Consider the following 20,538-nt stretch of genomic DNA (forward strand, 5'->3'; position numbering starts at 1 on the left):
TTTTATACAAGAGTAAATGAATCCAAACTTGGTTGATAGTCAGAATTGAATTGTTCCCATGTGTTTTTCTACCACAATTACCCATAACTAGTAATTTACTTACTTTGCAGGTAAATTCTTGTTATCTTCACCCTCTGATGGGGGCCTTTGTGTCATAAAGGGATGAGCAAGCTCCGCGTTAGGGAGATGCCTTTCGTATCTGACTGATGCAAGTGTTAGGGTAACCACAGTGGGGAATAAGCTCAGCCGGTCCCAGCTAAGCATCCCTGCTTCTCACTGCTGCATGCTTTTTACCCCTGGGCTAAAAGGGAGAGCTTGAGAAATATGCATAGCTAGGTCTTCTGGAGTTTTTCCTCACTCCCTTTTCGAGTTAACAATATGCCTGACAGGCTGTTTTCTGAAGTAAATTGGCAGAAAGTAGTGTTTGGGAATCAGAGATGGAATACTTGATTTGTCCAACTCCTTGTTTAACTGTTTCTTGCTGCTACCTCTTGCACACAGCAAAAACCTTTTGAATATTAGCTGAATATTATTTGGGTTCACATGGAGCAAATCAAGCAAGATACTTCTCAGCATCTCTCCAAGAGAGTGAGAATCCATTTCGTGCTCTGTATTTCACCAGCTATGTAACTTTGAATAAACCATTTTACGTGAAAATTGAGGCATAAATATATTTTGTATGTAGGTAGGATTTGGATGACGAGTGGAGGAGTTTGGAGGGACCAGGTCTGAAGGCACGTGTCTATGACCACTCTACGGCTTCTAAAACTGGACATTTCCATTTTAGATTTAATATATCGCTGCCAATTGCTGGATGACATTTTTTTGTTTTGTTTTGTTTTAAAGCTTGCCTGTATGTTTCACAGTCTGGGAGGTGAGTTGCATGTTTCCCTGTAGGTCACAGAATCTGGGAGGCAAGCAGAGAGGATAGGGCATGCACTCGTATGAAGATCTACAGCTTACCTGTGCTGGCTGGGAGGTACTGCAGTTCATTTCATCCAGGGGCTTTTCTCCAGAAGGGTCGCCACCTAGGAATCAAAGTCCCATGCTCTTTCATTGTTTGCGGAAATCTATTAGAATGGAGAAGACCTCCTTCCCCCTTCTTCTACTCGTAAATTCAGTTCTTTTCATTTTCCCATTTTTCTTAAACATGAGAATTCTGCCTTCTCTCTAAAGCTGAACTTATTTTCACAGCAACTTAGAGGCATTTCTCTTTATTTGCTTGTCTATTAAAATGATGAGCTTTAAGTTAGAATTCTCTTAAACTTTCAGTCTGATTTAGGATAGTTATTAGCAGTTTTTCATTGAAAGTATCCCGGTTACTTTATGCCTTTCTCCAAGGGACCTATTTCCTCTCCTTTTATCAGATTTGTATCTGTTTTTGAGACACTTGCCGGTTCCTCTACATCTTTTGAAAACGTGAGCCCCTCTCTAAGGAATGCAGTAAGGACCCTTTGATGGTGAAGTTTAAGAACTGAAAACTTTGGTCTGACTTAATAATTGATCTAAATAAAGCAGATAATTATGTGTTTATCGTGAGGGCTTTTTAACATCTGCCTTTTCATGCTTAGAATATAGAGTCCATCTTTTCAAGTTGTTTCTTAAAACAAACAAAAACATTCCACTTTTTTGTTCTTTTTGACATGCCCAGGATTGTCATCAACCTGTGCCTCACTATGTCTAAGTTCTGTTAGAGAAACAGAGTAAAGAAGGATATATTTGGAAGGGACAGACAGCTGTACTTTTAAAGACTTATTTGTGGTGACATTTTGGACTTTTCATGTAGCTTCTTTATGACATAATTTATTGAACCTTGTCAATCTTGTGGGTCTAAAGTAGGAATAACATGTTGTGGTTCTCAAAGTGTGGTCTTAGACCCAATGACATCAATCACCCAGGGCCTCTGTTTGATAGTGTGATCTCCAAGATTTTGCTCAGTTCTGATACTGTCTGATGCTCTGAACATTTCCCATGATGTAACAGAATCTGATGAAGTGTAAGAGGGCGGCCCAGGAATCCTTTTATGAAGTGGGTATGAAGAAGACATAGTGATATGGTTTAGCTCTGTGTCCCCACCCAAATTTCATCTTGAATTGTAATCCCCACATGTCAAGGGAGGGATCTGGTGGGAGGGGATTGGATCATGGGGGTGGTTCCCCCATGCTGTTCTCATGATAGTGAGTGTGTTCTCACAAGATCTGATGGTTTAAATGTGTGTATGGCAGTTCCCCCTTCATGCTCTCTCTCTCCTGCCACTATGTAAGATGTGCTGGCTTCCGCTTCACCTTCTGCCGTGATTGTAAGTTTCCTGAGGCTCCCTGGCTATACTTCCTGTCAAGGCTGCAGACCTGTGAGTAAATTAAACCTCTTTATAAATTGCCCATTCTCAGGCAGTTATTTATAACAGTGAGAGAACGGACTCATACAGCATAGGTTCAGATAGAACATTTGAACCTGGAAATTAGGTTGTGAACTTGAGTTGGTAATCAGCAACTTAAACCTTTTTTGCCTCATTGCCTGAGATCTCATTGTGAGCATTCTTTTCATACATTAAGACTTTTAAAGGCAGTAAAGAACTTCTTGACAGTTCATTTTAATTAACAGGTATGAAATGCTTTTTCATGCTGTCTGTGGCCGAATGAAAGTTTCTCAATCCTGGCTGCAGGTTTGAATCATTTAGGTTTTGTAGGTGTCCTCGTGCCTGACCCCCTAACTCCCTGTCTTCTATCCCCAAGATTCTGATTGAATTGCTGTGAGATGGAATTCAGACATCAGCATTTTTAAATGTGTTTCCTTGGTGATTCTGGTATTTAACCAATGTTTAAAACTACTGAATGGAATGAATACAGGTTTATGGGATTTATAATCATCATAAAGATATGGAGAAATTATTTCCCCAGATTTGTGCACCCACAGAATAAAAGAAGTAGAACATTTCCTTTATGATGTAAGTTATTGAACGTTTCTTATCCTGTGGGTCTGAAGTAGTAATAACATGCAATGGTTATTAAAGTGTGCTCTCAAACCCAAAGGCATTAATCACCCAGGGACTTATTAGAAATGCAAATTATTGGAGTTCTCCCCAGACCTACTGAATCAGAATCTCTGGATCCAGGACCCAGAAATCTGTATTTTAATAAGGCATTCCGGAGATATTGATGAACTTGAAAGTTTGAGAACCATCAGCACTGAGGGTTGTTGTATGATTCGGTGGCAGTGTATGAAAATCTTAGCACACTGCCTGGCATGCTGCGAGTCTAGTAAGCAGAGTACTCGAGAGATAGTGCTTTTGATTGCTAGCAGTCTGAATTTGGCTTGGGGCTAGACCTGACAGTTCTTGGCTTAGCTATACTTTCAATTCTAAGACGGTTATTTATAAGGCAAATAGAGGCCAACTGAACCATTTCAAAGGTGTATCAGAACAATGAAACCTACTCATAGTCATTCTACTGTGCTCACTCTTCCATTCTTATACTTTTATTTCTGAGGGCCTAAACTATGATGTTTTGGTAATATCCAAAAGCAACTCATTTAATGATGGAGACTGCTGCCCTACCCCACTAAGTGTTGTGCAACTAAAATGCAAGGAAAAGCTACTCATCCATAAATAGAAAAGATCTCTTCTCCAACACATCAAAAACATTATTTTTAATAGGAAAATAACAAATAAAGAAAAGGTTAAAAGGTAGAAGTTTCTGTTTCTCCAATACAATTTTTTGCAGACTGTTTAAAAAGATTTCATATCAGGAACCATAAAGCTCTTGGATATATGTGTATAACTCAGATCACAGATATTAGATTCATTCCTCAATAACTCTAACAGCAGTGTGCTACTCTTATTGGTGAGAGATGCTCGGTTTTTCTCAGTGTCTCGAAGTCTCATTACTTCTTGCCTGGATTGTGTATGGATTTCTAAATTGGTTGTTTCTTATTCTTTTCTCCTAATCTGTCCTGCATGGACTTTTAAATTAGTCTTTAGTAAATCATATTGTAACCAAGTGTTTCTTTCTCAGAAATCCTTGGTGTATCTCTGCTGCATGCATGATAAAATTCAAACCCCTTTTTCGATGTGCAACATGTAAAAAGCTTAATTTTATCACATATTTTTTATAACCCATTGACATTATTTTACATTCCTGTGTCCCATGTTTTTCCTATGTCATTACTTGCTTTTTATTCTCTATGCTCTGAACTTTCTGATCTCCATGCCTATATTCTCCTGTCTCTCTGCCAAGGATGGATGTGCTTTCTACATCATGTTTCAGGAAAATTATATGATCCAGTGAGACTTCCATGATCCTCCACTTTATCTTAATTTCCAGAGGTTATTCGTGCATCTTCATAAATTACACCTTGTATTATCTTTAGTTGTGTACAATTTTTTTCCTACTCTATTTGATTGAAAATGTATTGAGGGCAAGCACCAAGGCGTATAAAATTCGGTAACCCTATCCCCCACCCAAGCTCACTCTTTGCTTTACTTAATATATTGACCCCTCTAGACTAGCTTTTATACCATTTCTCAATATCAAATCTGATCCTCTTTCTTCTGAAAGTTAAGACTACTAATTAAGGCTACTAATTAAGATGGGGAATAATTCCTATGCAGTACAAAAAATTATGTGTCAAAGCCAATTATAAAGAAGTAAAATGCCAACAAATATATCATAAGAGTACTATAACATTGCATCCTTATTAACTTCGTGTGTGTACTTCTTTTCTGTAGGTGATTTTCTTCCACCTCCACCTCCACCTCTAGATGATTCCAGTGCCCTTCCATCTATCTCTGGAAACTTTCCTCCTCCACCACCTCTTGATGAAGAGGCTTTCAAAGTACAGGTAAGAGCTGAAGTTGAAGTCGTGTTTATAGCGATCCTAGGGAGCTCATGAATTTCTTGATTGTTTCTGTGCTGGATAAACATTTATCCGGGGCCTATTGAGAGCTTTACAACTTACAAAGATCTAAGGTACTTTAATGCAACATACCCTACTCAACCTTCCCAGAGTTCTGCTGGCTTACCCTCCGAAGCCCTCAAACTCCTTTTGCCTACTAATTTTGTTTCAGATCCCAAAGCCATTTTTTTTAGGAATACCATTTGAGAAGGCAATATTTCCTTGTTATTTTGGAGGACATACAGCCATGTCTTTTTTATTGCTGTGTTCTCTATCTACAAATATTGCATCCAAATGAGTAAGGCTGACATTTTAAGGCTGTAGTTGGTTAATGTGGATCCTTGTGGTCAGCAACATTTTTTCTAGCAAAAGCAACATCAAATATCCTTAGGGTTTTCTCTTCTGGGTAAGTTCAAGGGTGCACATTATACATATCAATTATATAGAACTCTTGGTTTCCAGAGAGTGGTAATTGCAAAGTAACTCGGGGCTGGAATCAGATGTGACATTAGAAGTGGTTCTCAGACTGTGATCATAGGTAACTGCTGAAAGCTGCCACCATTTAAGCTGAAGAAGTGCTTTATGTCAAGAAGAAAATCTAACAAAGTAATAGAATTATTGTTATAGTTTTAGGTGTAACTATGTTCATATAGATATATTGAAGAAAAAAATGAGTCTTCTTTGTCTTTTAGAGAAACATTGGAAATATTTGTAGATAAAATGGAATGGTGTCTGGTAATTTTTTTCCAAATAATAAGGGTCGGAAACTGCTGAGTGAGAACATGGGTGAAATAGGGTTGGTTATGATTTGATAACTGTTGGGTGCATCGAAGTTTATTCTGTTATTCAGTCTACCTTTTAAAAAGCACCTAATATCATTTGTGGAACATACAATATACTGAATTATTGCTCATTAATTTTATCATTTGTTTTACAGTATTTTTTTCTTTTTAATTTGTGTAGGTACAAGTAGGTATATGTATTTATGGCATACATGAAATATTTTGATATAGGCATGCAGTCTTTTAAACGTATACTTTTGTATACGTTTAAAATATCCTATAATAAGAAGTGTAAAAGAGAAAAAGTCTGAGGTAACAACTGCTTAAATGGTTTGTTCTATTATTTGCCTTTCTTTCTCCTAAATTTAAGGTTGAAGGAGACAAAGAAAGAAATGATTCATTCGCTCAACAAATATTCTGTGTTCCTATGTGGGCATTATTCAAGCACTAGGAATGTTCTAGCAAAAAAGACAGATGCCATTCTGTCCTCAGGGAACGTAAAAGTTAGTGGAACTAGTGGCAATAAACAAGATGTATACATTACAGAGTACATTAGAGTGGATAAGTGGGGAAACAGGGAGGGGGTCAGGGCTTACCTAGGGTAAGCATCATCAGTATGGCCCCACTGAGAAGGAGACACTTAAATGAGGACTTGGAGAAGGAGAGGAGGGAATGAGCTATAGAGATTTCTTGGTGAGTGTATTTTCATATAGTAGATATTAAGAAGTAGAAAAAGCTTTTAATATTATCTGTCATTTGAAATCAGTAAGTTGTAGTTGTAACCAGTAAGTTCCAGTTCAGTTTGGAGTCTAGATCTTTTAAGGCTATTAAAAAATATGTGTATTCCTAATATAGGCCATGAATTTCTTGCATTTTGTTTTGGTGTATACTAATAAAATCAACTGTCAGATGCCAGTGATGAACAAGAGTCCTATAAAGTTTGTATTTATTTTATGCAACAGATAGAACCCTTGGCAAATTAAACCAATATGAGTGATTTTTCTTAGTTTTAGTCATTTTTTTAATAAAATGAAGAAATCCTTAGCGTTGCCTTTAATATACCTTTGGTCGTATTTTGCTGAGGTTGGTTTTTTGCGTAATGTTTACTATGTACAATTTTTAAAGTCACTGACTCTGTTTCCTCTCTTAGTTTTTCATAGAAACTATTTTGTTGCATTTTAAATCTTTAGATCTTACAATGTTGTTTGAAGTAGTGACAGAAGACTTGTGATTGAAAACTAGTTACATAGCTTATTCTAGTTGTGTGATCTTGAGCAAGGCATGCTGAGTCCCAGTTTTGTCTTCATTAGAAACAAAACAAATATATATACCTCTTACAATTAAATGAAATACAGATGGATTTGAAAGTATTAAACCGAAAGGGCTATGCAAATACTTTGATGTCATATTGATAATCACTATTAATACATAAGAAGAAGAGTAAGGATTTTCCAGTGGGTTCCATTAAAAAATTCAAACATGGCGCTTTCAAAAGTTTATGAAAAGTTTTTTTTTGGGTGGACCTTGTTCTGTTAGATGTACTGAAGCCATGGCTTTGTTTTTGAAGAGAAAGGAAATAAACAAAACGCCTTGTTGCCATGTTGGCTTATGTTCTCTGTAAAACAGAAGGGAGGAAGACAAAAAATAAAATACAGTTTGCCAAATGGAAAAGGACAAATCTGGTCGGGAGAGGCCTGTTATTTTTGAGACACTTCATATGGAAGATTGTTGATAAGAAAATGAACATGCCCTCCTCTTGTGTAGAAGTGACATAGATGTGATAGTGGCTTGGCCCTGCTGTGGCCCAGGTTTGTACCACCTATAGATATGAGCCATGGTATAGCCTAAAGTAGCATTATCACTGGAGAAGATTTTGCACATTTTCCTCTCAGCTATGGTACAACCTCATGTTGCCAAGTCCAAATTATAGCTGGTAAATGTGTGTTTTTATGTAGAAGACTGTTTATGTTTCCAGCCAGATTTTCAGGTCAGAGCCAAAAGAGTGTCTACTAACAGTGATTATAAGAGTTGTAAGATTTTGAGAGCAGAAAGGGACCTTAGAGATCATTTAGTCCAACTCTGGCGCCAGGCATCTAGTTACAGTCCTTTCAAGTACTTGCTAAATTAATTTCCTTTTTTTTGGGAAATGGGGAAACTGAGACCCAAGAAGGTGTGGATCCTCTTGTTTCTGACAGAGCTCTTAGTGAATCTGAAAAATCTTGACTCCTGACCTTGACCTTCTTCCTGCTCTCCCAGATGGCCCATGAACTTGGTATTGCTTTAGTCCTCTATCAGACTGCAAGGCTCTGAGATTCATTGCAGAGGGCTACATGTTTTTATTTGGAAGGACCAGGTGATGCCAGAGTTTTGCTTGGCTGTCTGAATTTTTGATATATGCTATAAGCTTTTATTTCTTCAAAAAAGGCAACTCAATATTTAGACTTAAGGATTATTGATTTAACAATTCTCATTTTCATGTGGAAAGATGAAACTTGGAAAACAGGTGAGGGATTTGGTTTGCTTTTCTGTCAAGATCAGCGTGACCTCCACGCCTGTGATGTTTGTAGTGACACTTTAGCAATCACTTCATTAATTCATCTGTTCTTCATTCATTCAGTATAAATTGAATACTTCTTGTAAGTAGACATATATGCTAGTGATTATAGCGTTAGAACGTGGCATCGTAGGTTTATGCTCTGAATCTCAGCCTTGGGACGGTCAGTTAGTTAGATTTATTTATTCATTTATTTATTTAGAGACAGAGTCTCGCTCTGTCACCCAGGCTGCTGTGCAGTGGCCTGATCTCGGCTCACTGCAACCTCCACCACCCGGGTTCAAGTGATTCTCCTGCCTCAGCCTCCCGAGTAGCTGGGACTCCAGGCACCTGCCACCACACCTGGCTAATTTTTTTGTATTTTCAGTAGAGATGGGATTTCACCATATTGGCCAGGTTGGTCTCGAACTCCTGACCTTGTGATCCACCTGCCTCGGCCTCCCAAAGTGCTGGGATTACAGGCATGAGCCACCAAGCCCGGCCAGTTGGTTTTATTCTCATCTGACCTCATAGTTGGTAATTTCTTCCTCTTTTCAGTCAACCCATAGGCAGGTATTATATAACATTCCTTAGGGTGATTACAAAGAAGGTACATGTCTCAGAATTTCAGGCTTGCAAGGGAATTAGAGTGGATACATTCAAGTCCCTTTCTGTTGTTTGAATCTTATAATTTTTTCCTAGATAACAAAATGTTTATGGGTAACTATGATAGGTAAGGCAGTGCTACAGGATAAGGAGATAGATCAGATATAGCACTCAGAATCACATTCAGAAGATGCGTATACAGTCATTTAAGTCGTTTTATGGTAAATTATGCTTTAGTCATCATATGTTGATCAGAAGCATAATCTAAGTCCTAAGTTAGTGGTGGAGAGTGAGGGAAGTAAATTAACTGTGATTGGAGATAGGTAAGAAGGATTCATAGAAACAATTTAAATTGAACTGAACTTTGATGGCTGGGTGGGACCTTAATTTTCAGATAGGGGAGTGGATTGTTCAGCAATAAAATAAAAGAATTAAAACACAGAGGAAGGAGAGCTCAAAGTAAGTGTGACAGGCCTTGTGTTTCTAGCTGTGAAACCTACTCTTTGTTCTGAAACCATTGACAATTTACTGTAGGGGCTTGCTATTATTTTAAATACAAGGGTGATATCCCCAGACCTGTTGTTGGATGCCAAGTTATACTGTTAACATAAATTAAGGCAAAACATGTTGCACTTGCAGGAAACCCAATGCAAACATTTCTGAATTGTCTGGTAGACTTCCTTTAGATCCGTGGGGACTTACCTACTGACATCTGATGGCTTTGAATTCAGGGGTTCAATATTTAACTTCCTCTTTTTATGATATCTTTGTTCGTCTTTTCTTGGTGACTTCCAGTTGACAACTTCTAATTCTGCTTCTCTGTTTGTTTCCCAGTCCTTTGGCTTGCTTTTATTTGCCTACTATTCAGTATTTGCATACCTCTGGTTTTCATCTCTCCTTTTCTGGTCGGTCCTGCAAAATGGCCAGGATTGCTAACGTAACTCCAGTCCCTCCACATTAGAAAACAGAGGGGTTTTGTCCATTGGTGATTACTTCAAATGTTAAAAATTTATCTTTGTTATTGAGTAGAAATGTGTCCCTTTATGATGTCCTCACACTGATTTTTTTTCCCCTTTTAAAAAATGATGCAAACTCAGAGGAATAGTCAGGCCGGGAGAGAGACAGGTACTGTATGTCTCAAGGAGTTGATGAGTAAAGCTACTGAGAGATGTTACTTTTCAAAGGAGTGAGTAAGCACAGAGTAACATGAGCTAGGCCCAGAATTAGCGGAAAAGAAAAGAAGAGAAATCTCTGAAATTGTTTATTTTAAAGTCAGCCTCCAAAAGCTCTTGAGCATCTATTCTTATGAAAACAATTCAAAGCTCATAGATGTGTATGATGAATAGTGGCTTATAATCTTTTTTTTATTTGAGACAGAGTCTTGCTCTGTTGCCCAGCCTCTGCCTCCTGGGTTCAAGCGATTCTCCTGTCTCAGCCTCCCGTGTAGCTGGGACTGTACAAGCATGCCCCACCATGCCCGGCTAGTTTTTGTATTTTTAGTAGAGATGGGGTTTCACCACATAGGTCAGTCTGGTCTTGAACTCCTGACATCAGGTGATCTGCCCACCTGTAATCCCAGTATTTGGGAGGCCGAGATGGGCAGATCACAAGGTCAGGAGATCCAGACCATCTTGGCTAACACAGTGAAACTCCATCTCTACTAAAAATACAAACAAACAAAAAAAAAATTACAAAAAATTAGCCAGGCGTGGTAGCAGGCGCCTGTAGTCCCAGCTACTCAGGGGGCTGAGGCAGGCTGAGAATTGCTGGGATTACAGGTGTGAGCCACCATGCCTGGCCTCATTTTCCTACTTACTAATTTTACTTGTTTAGTTTAACAATGATAATTTGAAAATCAATTCAAGTTTTAGCAAAACTGGCACTGGAATTTTTTATTTTTTTTTGAGACGGAGTCTTGCTCTGTCGCCCAGGCTGGAGTGCAGTGGCACAATCTCGGCTCACTGCAAGCTCTGCCTCCTGGATTCATCCCATTCGCCTGCCTCAGCCTCCTGAGTAGCTAGGACTACAGGCGCCCGCCACCACGCCTGGCTAATTTTTTGTATTTTTTTTGTATTTTTAGTAGAGATGGAATTTCACTGTGTTAGCCAGGATGGTCTGGATCTCCTGACCTTGTGGTCTGCCCGCCTCGGCCTCCCAAATACTGGGATTACAGGCGTGAGCCACTGCACCCGGCCGGCACTGGAATTTTTGTCTTGTGATTCCATTAGGGCTATCATGATCTCAGGTATAGAAAAACAGGATTTTACTTTTAGACATAAAGAACTAAAATCCACAGTATGGCCACGTTCATTCATGAACTCACAGAAATAGACAGCTGATCTGGCTTTACATGGGTTGGACCACCTTATCATAAAAGTTTTTCTTTCTGCTGCCAGTTAGTGTGATAAAGGAGGAGGAGGCTGGGTATGAAAAGACATCCCAGCTATGGAGGTTAAGAGTAGAGGTAGTGGGCAATGTTGCCAGGGCAAAAACAACATGGTCAGCAAAAGCTTTGATGTATCCTAAAATGCTTGTTTTCTGTAGGGTGAGAATACAAGGATATCTTGATCCGTGAACACACACCAAAGAGATCATTGAGATGCTTATTTCTTCCTGGCCCTTTGCCTAGTTCCTCTTGGGCCAGCAAGCCCCAGTTGATTTGTAGCTTGTTTGTGACCCTGACAGCAACAGTAGCTGCAGCAACAGCAGCAGCAGCAGCAGAAGTAGCAGAAGTAGCAGGAGCAGCTTGCTTTGCAATTACCTCCTACTTTTATGGTCCACATATGTAGGTCATTGAGTGTTTATTAAGGCTGGGTAGGCTCTTAGGCATGTCACTGGCTCTGGTCAATATGACTTTCTAGAAGCAAATGTCACAGTTTTCCTGGTTGCTTTTGGCTCAGCAGCATCATCCGTTTGGTTATTCAGATAAGAAGATGGACATTGCTGTTGTCTGGACTTGTAAAAACCCCTTTGACAGTAGCTGACCTAGAGTCCAGGGGAGTGTTCCAGTATTTCATTTAGCATTAGGAACCTTTTCATGGAATATCATAGTTTCTCTTCTTTACTTTTTAAGAACTTATTTAAAGAGATAAACCTTTCCCCTGGGATTGATAGGGGAGAATGTGTATATATACACACACACCCACCTCCTCACCCATATCAACCTGATTACCACTGCCACCATTACCATGAAATAATTTGTGGCACATTTATACTCTTTGCAGTGAAAGACTGGTTAACTTCTGTACCAAAAAAAAAGTCTTATAGGCAAATTGATGGTGGTTAGTTCTATTGAATGTAGGGAAAACCAATGAGGTTAGCTTTGCTTTAGCTCCTGAGTTTCTGTATAGGGAGTAATTTACTATGCTTGCATATTACAGAAAATTTCCTTTGCTCAAAGTTAAGTGAAACTACAGTTGGTTCTTTTTGAGTCAGTGAAAGTTTTATCCCAATTTGTCTCTCTCATCAAGAGTCTTAGTGGTTTCTTCAAAGGTGAAATGTACTTACTGTTTTTTTATTTTAACTTACAAAAAAGTAGTGTGTCTTTTTCTACTTATAAAAAAGTAATGCCAGCTGGGACTGGTGGCTCATACCTGGGAGGCTGAGACAGGTGGATCACCTGAGGTCAAGGAGTTCGAGACCAGCCTGGCCAACATGATGAAACTCCGTTGTTACTAAAAATACAAAAATTTGCTCTGTGTGGTAGTGTGTGCCTGTAATCCCAGCTACTCCGGAGGCTGATGCAGGAGAATTGCTTGAGCCCGGGAGGCGGAGGCTGCAGTGAGCCGAGATTGCACCATTGCACTCCAGCCTGGGTGAAAAAGCGAAACTCTGTCTCAAACAAACAAACAAAAAGTAACGTAAACAAATCAAATGATGTAGATAAGGTATTTTCAAATTTATTTCTCTATGAGGGAAAAATTATGATCTGCTTATACGTCCTGCTCCCAATAAACACGCCAAATGATGCTTGAACATTCTTTTACTCCCTGCTCCATCCCAAGTTGTATTAAAATAATTTGGAGAATATGTTGTAACATTTTTAACTTTATAGCAAATCTCTTTTGAGAATTGTTTCTTGCATTAAATTTTGTAACCACATTAGTAATAAACTAACTTTTACCTGTTTGTTGTGCTATTTTCTATTTACTATTTTTTTCTGATATTCATCATCTTGATTCTTTTCTTTTTTGTTATTTTTTTCTGCTGTAGTACTTCATCAAGTAATTTTTTTTTTTTTTTTTTGAGACGGAGTCTCGCTCTGTCGCCCAGGCTGGAGTGCAGTGGCCGGATCTCAGCTCACTGCAAGCTCTGCCTCCCAGGTTTAGGCCATTCTCCTGCCTCAGCCTCCCAAGTAGCTGGGACCACAGGCGCCCGCCACCGCGCCCGGCTAGTTTTTTGTATTTTTTAGTAGAGACGGGGTTTCGCCGTGTTAGCTAGGTTGGTCTCGATCTCCTGACCTCGCGATCCACCCGTCTCGGCCTCCCAAAGTGCTGGGATTACAGGCTTGAGCCACCGCGCCCGGCCTCATCAAGTAATTTTTATGGGAAGGCTACGTGCCTGATATATTTCCTGAGTCTTTGTATATCTAAAAATGAGTTATTATTGCCTTCATATTTGAGTACAAGCTTGGCTGTAAGTAGAATTCTTGGGTCAAATTTGCTTTACTTCAGTATTGTACCAAGATTTCCACACTATCATTTAGTATCATTTAGTATTCAGTGCAGCAGATGAGAAATCTGATGCCAGTCTGATTCTTTTTCCAGTTTAGTAAGTTTTTCTTGTTTGGTCTATAGCCTTTATTTGTGGGATTCAGCAATTTCACTAAAATGTGTTTAGACACAGCTCGCTTTTTACCTATTCTGCTATTTCTACTCAAGTCAAGGTTTTCTTTATCTAAACGGGATTTTCTTCTTTCCTTTATTTTCTTTTTCTTTTTTTTGTTTTCTTTCTTTCTTGAACTCCTGAGCTTAGGTGATCCTCCTGCCTCCACCTCCGAAGTAGCTGGGACTAAAGGTGTGTACCACCATGCCCAACTAATTTAATTTTTTTTTTTTTTTTTGGTAGAGAGAGGGTCTTGCTATTTTGGCCAGGCTGGTCTTGAACTCCTGGCCTCAAGCATTTCTCCTGCCTTGATGCCTCTCAGTGCGCTGGGTTTACAGGTGTGAGCCACTGCTCCCAGTCACGATTTCCTTATAATATATTGAAAATATATTTTAATCTTTCCTTCACCTTTTTCTTCTTTATGAACTCCTACTCTATAGAATTGGATTTCTTCTCTATTCTTCATATTAGTTTTCTGTTTCCAATAGTTCTACTACATGGAGGGATTTCTGTTGCTTACTTCCCTTTTATATTCTTAATTTTTGTGGTGGTAGTCTGCTTTTGACTTATAAATGCTCTATAAAACTGAATTTGGGGAGAATATTTGGGAGGAGTGGCTCTGGATATCTGTTTTTCAGGGTAGCTAGCTTGCACTTAAACTTTTATCTTTTATCTAAATTGGGAATATATAGTTATCTAAACGCAGGGTGGTTACAGGGTGTATACGTTCAGTCTTCACCCATATGTGTAATTAGGGGATGCAGGCCAGCAGAAGACTTGCCCTTAGATGCACAGGTCAAGAGCAGACCAGCAAGGTTAATCTGGGTCCTCAAGGCTAATGGTTTGGGGATCCATAGGCAGGTAGCAAAGCCCCTCGCTTACATGCCATCCATGTATGCCAGGTGAGGGCCGCAGGAGATGTGGCCAGCCCTTGTGTGTATTGGTCTCTAGTTGAATTCTCAAACCCCTTCGATTTCCTCCCTCATTGTGTTTTCATCGGTGACTTTGCTTCTCAATGACACGCTGTCACCAGCAGTGCTGGAAACTGTGGCAGAGTCCTTTTTATTAGAAAGCATAAACGCATTAAATCATTTCACTGACTTTCATTAGATACCCCTAACATCCATTCTAAAGAGGCTTGCCCCACCCCCTCACCCTTTTTGTTGTGGCAGTTTGAAGTCTGCTCAGCTCCTGGTATCTTTTGCTATGTATCTCAAGCTCACTTTGCTGCCCGTCAGGAGTTCTTCACAGAAAATGTGCTCTCCGATAGCATTATCTAAAGCCAAAGAAAGCTTCGGAGACTGCATAATGCGATGGTTAACACTGCAAGTGCTCTTCCAGGCTTCCTGGGTTCACATCTGGCTTCCTGCTTACTAGCCGCATGACTGTGGTGTACTGCTTAACCCTTCTGTGGCCCACTGAAATCCTCTGTAAAATGGGTGATTGTTGTGAGGTTTCAAAGACATAATGCACATAAAGAATATTTTATGTAATTGACATGTCCTAAGACGTAGTAAACATTTTCACTGTTGTGATATTTTGGGCTAGCGGGTCTCTGTGCTCGGTTTTGCCACAGTTGTCACTACATTTGATTTGCGCCATGCCTCCTCGGAGTTCACCCATGATCCCATCCCTTGCTATTATAAGGTTCAGGATTATATATATAATATAATATTAATATATAATATATAATATAATATAAATATATACTATATAATACAATATAAATATATACTATATAATACAATATAAATGTATAATATATATAATATATGTATATTTACAGAAGAAATACCCCCACAAACTTCGTCTGTAAAATGAGTGATTGAATTAAATAATCATGTAGCTCTCTTACAGCTCTCAAATTCAATGCCTTGGTAATAAATATCACTTCTTTGTAATTTCATGGTGATTTATAATTTGCAAAATACATTATAACAGCACAAGTATAATTTAGCTAATGAAATAAAAATGAGGATCCGAGAGTTGAAGGAACTTACTTAGATCTCACAATTGTCATGAAAGCAGTGATTTATTTTTAAATAGACAATAACAAAATCATTTCGGGGACTTTTTACAAATGAGAGAATGTAGATCCTCTTAAATCTTTAAAAAGCAGCCAGTGTCATCAATAATATATGTTGATGTTTAGTAACCAGGAACCTCCGAGGTAGTTTTCTTTGCAGTTCTTTAGTGGAAGATTAGCACATCTTCCATCCTGGCCTCTAGCATATTTTCTGACAAACCCCTCGTAGATTGTATCATATACCTCTTATCCATGGATTTGGTAAGGAAGCCCTGGTGGGCCAACACAGCCTTCAGTTCTTTTGTAATTTACATAATCCAATCAACAGGGGCACAGAAACCCCTTGTTCTGAAAGAAGGAGTTAAAGGGAGTAGAGGATGCCAACACCAATAACCTAGGGCACTAACTCATATTTTATTTCTGAATATAGTACTTTGAAACTCTAATGTTTTAGAAAGATTTTCTGTTCATAGCTGATTTTGCTTGATCCATTCAAAAGTCAAGCATTTTTGTACTCTTACTATATAACTTAAAATGTATTACAGCATGGGGTGTCTATACCAATTCTGAGGGGTTAAGCTATTATTATCATTATTCTATCATTAGCTTTTGTGAGTTTGACTTGTACAGGGCCTCCTAGCCTGCAAATTCCAAAATTGACTTTTTTTTTTTTTTTTTTTTCGGGACAGGTTCTTGCTCTTTTGCCCAGGCTGGAGTGCAGTGGCATGATCTCCACTCACTGTAGCCTCCACATCCAGGGTTCAAACCATTCTCCTGCCTCAGCCTCCTGAGTAGCTGGGTTACAGGCACATGCCACCGCACCTGGCTATTTTTTGTATTTTTTTAGTAGAGAGGGGGGTTTCACCATGTTGGCCAGGCTGGTGTCCAACACCTGACCTCGTGATCCGCCCACCTCGGCCTCCTAAAGTGTTGGGATTACAGGCGTGAGCCACTGCGCCCGCAGACGTTGCTTTTTTAAATAAAAGACTTTCATACACTTTATCTCGCTGGAACCTTTAGACAACTTCTGCAAAGGGAAAGGTAGGGAGGATTCTCCATCTTTTTTTTTTTTTTTTTTTTTTGAGACGGAGTCTCGCTCTGTGGCCCAGGCTGGAGTGCTGTGGCTGGATCTTGGCTCACTGCAAGCTCCGTCTCCCGGGTTCCCGCCATTCTCCTGCCTCAGCCTCCCGAGTAGCTGGGACTACAGGCGCCCGCCGCCTCGCCCGGCTAGTTTTTTTGTATTTTTAGTAGAGACGGGGTTTCACCGGGTTAGCCAGGATGGTCTCGATCTCCTGACCTCGTGATCCGCCCGTCTCGTCCTCCCAAAGTGCTGGGATTACAGGCTTGAGCCACCGCGCCCGGCCGAGGATTCTCCATCTTATATCAGTGAACGCTCTGGGGCTCTGAGGGTAAGCAGCATTCCGGGCTTCCATGGCATTAACTGTCCCAGGCAGGGATGAAGCTCTCTGTCTTTTTGAGATGTGCCAGTCCATTTCTCACCCCATGGCCAGCGCTGCTATATTGTTCCTCTCCCTTTATATTCAGTTTTAGTGAGGGAAACAAAACAGCAGTTGTCACTTTCCTTTCCCAGTAGTTTCATTATTTGCTGTCACCAGTTCTGTTGCAAGATCCTCTATTGTAATCTTGTCTTCAGATTTCAAAAAATGTATCACTACATATCGGAAGAAAGCACTGTGGTGGAATATACAGGAAAACTATGTGCAGACCTGTTAAATGGAAATGTTTTCATAATTTTTAGTTAGTTTTATATGTATTTTACCAATAAAATTTAGTTAAGATGTCAATGTCAATCTTTCTTACTATAGAAATAAGTAAAATTTCTCCAACTAGTGGAAAAAAAGTTTCTGTGGCAAATAGTTTTTAAAAGGAATATAGGATTGATACAAGAATGAGAGCATTCACCTTATAAGAAATGTAAGTTTTCTATTATTTTTTGAAATAAAAATTTGGTTTATGAGAGGCTTAAAAAGTGAATAAATTCCCTTTCCTGATAGTTTCTGTCATTCTCTTGGGGATTAAAGGAGCGTGAATCTATCCTACAGCCACTTCCTCTCTGAACTGTAGATGACACATCAAGATGTGATTTGGGGCAGATCAAGCCTCGGAGTCGAGTCTCAGTGTCTTTAGCCGTACAAGTGGTGTGGTAGTATGATAATTCCACATGTCCTGTCTTCTGGGCTTTTTGACATTCATTGCATTTCTAAACAAGTAAAGGATTTATCTTAAAAATGAAATTTTAATTTTTTTTATAATTCTTGAGCTTTAATTCTTTCCGTTAGAAATTATGTCATCCCCATATTTAGAGCAATGCATAATTGTGTAACTTTTAAATTGTGTATTTGATGGTATGGTGTATATTGAAAAGAGAATGAGAAACTATCCCCTGAACAGGGATTTACTGATTCAAGCCATCACTTTCTACAATATGTACACTTCAGAGTGAAGGTCCAGTGTCAGAACTTCATAGAGTGTCTGGCCAGCTAGAATTAGGTATTTCATGAAGAGATGATCAAACAATTGAACAGAAAAGACAGCAACCAGAAGAGTATTTCACTGTGCACATTCAGAAGACTTCATCATTTTTATTATCATTTTATATCAAGCCATTTTATAAGTAGAGATGTGTCTGGAGGATTTTTTTCATTTCCTTTTAGCTCATTGAAAGTCAAACAGTGTCACTTTAGTAATTCTCTTCTTGCCCAGTGGGGATAGAAACCAGTTTTGGGCCATGGCAACTATATAGAAGTATTTTCAAAGAGTTACAGATTCGTTAAATGAGACCCTCTCTCCTCCCCTTCACACCCACTGTGTTTCTGTCTATAATGAGGATTTAAGCAACAGTCCCAATGTGAACTAGCTCATTTCAGTACTAGGGAAATGGCTCTTGAATGGGTTTACCACCTCCTCTGATTCTGCAACAACTGTTCTTTTTCTGACAGCTTCTTCTACCTCTTCCAGGCAGGCAAAACTCTTGATGACTTGAACCTCCTATGTTCTTTTTTTTTTTTCCCCCAGCTTGTAAAATTATGGTAAAATATACATAATATAAAATTTACTATCTTCACCATTTAATGTTCTGTTCAGTAGCAATATGATGAAGTACATTCATGTTGTTTTGCAACTATCACCAGTATCCATCTTCAGAACTCATTTCATCTTGCAAAACTGAACCTCTGTACTGCTTCCCCAATAACCCCCCATTCCACTGTCAGCGAGCCCCTGGAAACCGCCTTTATACTCTCTGTTTCTACGATTTTAACTTCACAAGCCCACAGTAAAATTGTAATCATATTATACTTATCTTCGCAACTGGCTTATTTTACTTAACATAATGTCCTCCAAGTTTATCCATGTTGTAGTATGTGTCATGCTATATATATGTCATGTTTTGCTTATCCATTCATGTTAATAGACATTTGGGTTCTTTCCCCATTTTACCTACTGTGGGAATAATGCTGCTACGAATATGGGTGTACAAATAACTCTTTCGAACCCTGCTTTCAGTTCTTTTGAGTATATACCCAGAAGTGAATTGCTAGATAACATGGTAGTTCTATTTTTAATATCTCGAGGAACATTCAACCATTTTCCACAGCAGCAGTACTCTTTACGCTCCTCTGAACAGCACACAAGTTGTAATTTCTCCACGTCCTTGCTGACACTGTTTTTTGTCTTGATAATAGCCATCCTAATGGGTGCGGAGCAATATCTCATTGTAGTGTTGATTTGCATTTCTCTATTGATTACTGATTTTGAATATCTATTCATGTATGTATTAGCCATTTGTATATATACCTTCTTTGGAAAAATGCCTATTCAAGTTCTTTATTCATTTTTGAATTGGACCTTTTTTTCTTTTTGAGTTTTGTAAGTTCTCTATATATTCTGAATATTAATCCCTTTTCAGATATGATTTGATAATACTTTCTCCCATTTTGAAGATTGTCTTTTTACTCCATTGATACTGTCTTTGATTTTTAATTTTTATGAAATTTAATCTGTCTCTTGTGTCATCCGTGCCTTTTGTGTCATATTAAGACATTTGTTGTGAAATTCAATGTCATGATGCTTTTGCATATGTTTTATTCTAATCTACAATTTTAAGTGTTACCTTTAGGTCATGGATCCATTTTGAGTTAACTTTTATAATTACGTTAGGAAAGAGTCCAACCTTATTCTTTTGTATGTGGATATTAAATTTTCCCGGCACCATTTGTTGAAAAGATTGTCCTTCCCCTGTTAAATGGTCTTGGTGCCCTTGTAGACAGTTATTTGAACATATATGTGAAGGTTTATTTCTGGACTCTTTCTTATGTGTTATTATGCCAATAGCACACTGTTTTGCTTACTTTAGCTTTGTATTAGTTTTTGAAATCAGGAAGTGTCAGTCCTCCACCTTTGTTCCTTTTTATTCAGGATTGTTCTGCCTATGTTAGGTCGTTTGATATTCCATATGAATTTTAGGGTAGGGTTTTCTATTTTTTCAAAAAATGTCACTGGGATTTTGATCAGGACTGCATTAAGTCTGGATATCATGTTGGCTAACATTGACATCTTAGTTATATTGAGTCTTGCATTCTATGAACATGAGATGTCTACCATTTATTTATGTCTTTCTTAATTCCTTTCTGAAATGTATTCAAGTTTTCATTGTTCAAGACTTTTAACTATTTGTTCACATTAATTTCTAAGTATTTTGTCTTTTATTTTTTGATGCTGTTGTATACGGAATGATTTTCTTTATTTCCTTTTTGAATTGTTCATTGTTGATACAAATGTAAGTGATTTTTGTGTAGTAACTTTATATGCTGTACTTTGCTAAATTCACTATTTAGTTCTAATAGTTTTTGCGT

The 20,538-nt window shown here is 38.6% G+C and overlaps 1 protein-coding gene across 9 annotated transcripts in view; it reads left to right on the plus strand.

The window, feature by feature from the left end:
- Positions 1–20,538, plus strand: part of LPP (LIM domain containing preferred translocation partner in lipoma) — a 731,638-nt gene that overhangs the window by 327,609 nt on the left and 383,491 nt on the right. For all 9 annotated transcript variants that reach the window (XM_033213032.1, XM_033213033.1, XM_033213039.1 and 6 more), the window contains one exon: positions 4,727–4,839. In XM_033213032.1, coding sequence (XP_033068923.1) covers positions 4,727–4,839 — 113 coding nt within the window. The remainder of the gene's footprint in view (positions 1–4,726; positions 4,840–20,538) is intronic.

The sequence above is a fragment of the Trachypithecus francoisi genome, unplaced genomic scaffold, assembly GCF_009764315.1.
Source record: "Trachypithecus francoisi isolate TF-2019V2 unplaced genomic scaffold, Tfra_2.0 Lachesis_group0, whole genome shotgun sequence".
In the NCBI taxonomy this organism is placed as follows: domain Eukaryota; kingdom Metazoa; phylum Chordata; class Mammalia; order Primates; family Cercopithecidae; genus Trachypithecus; species Trachypithecus francoisi.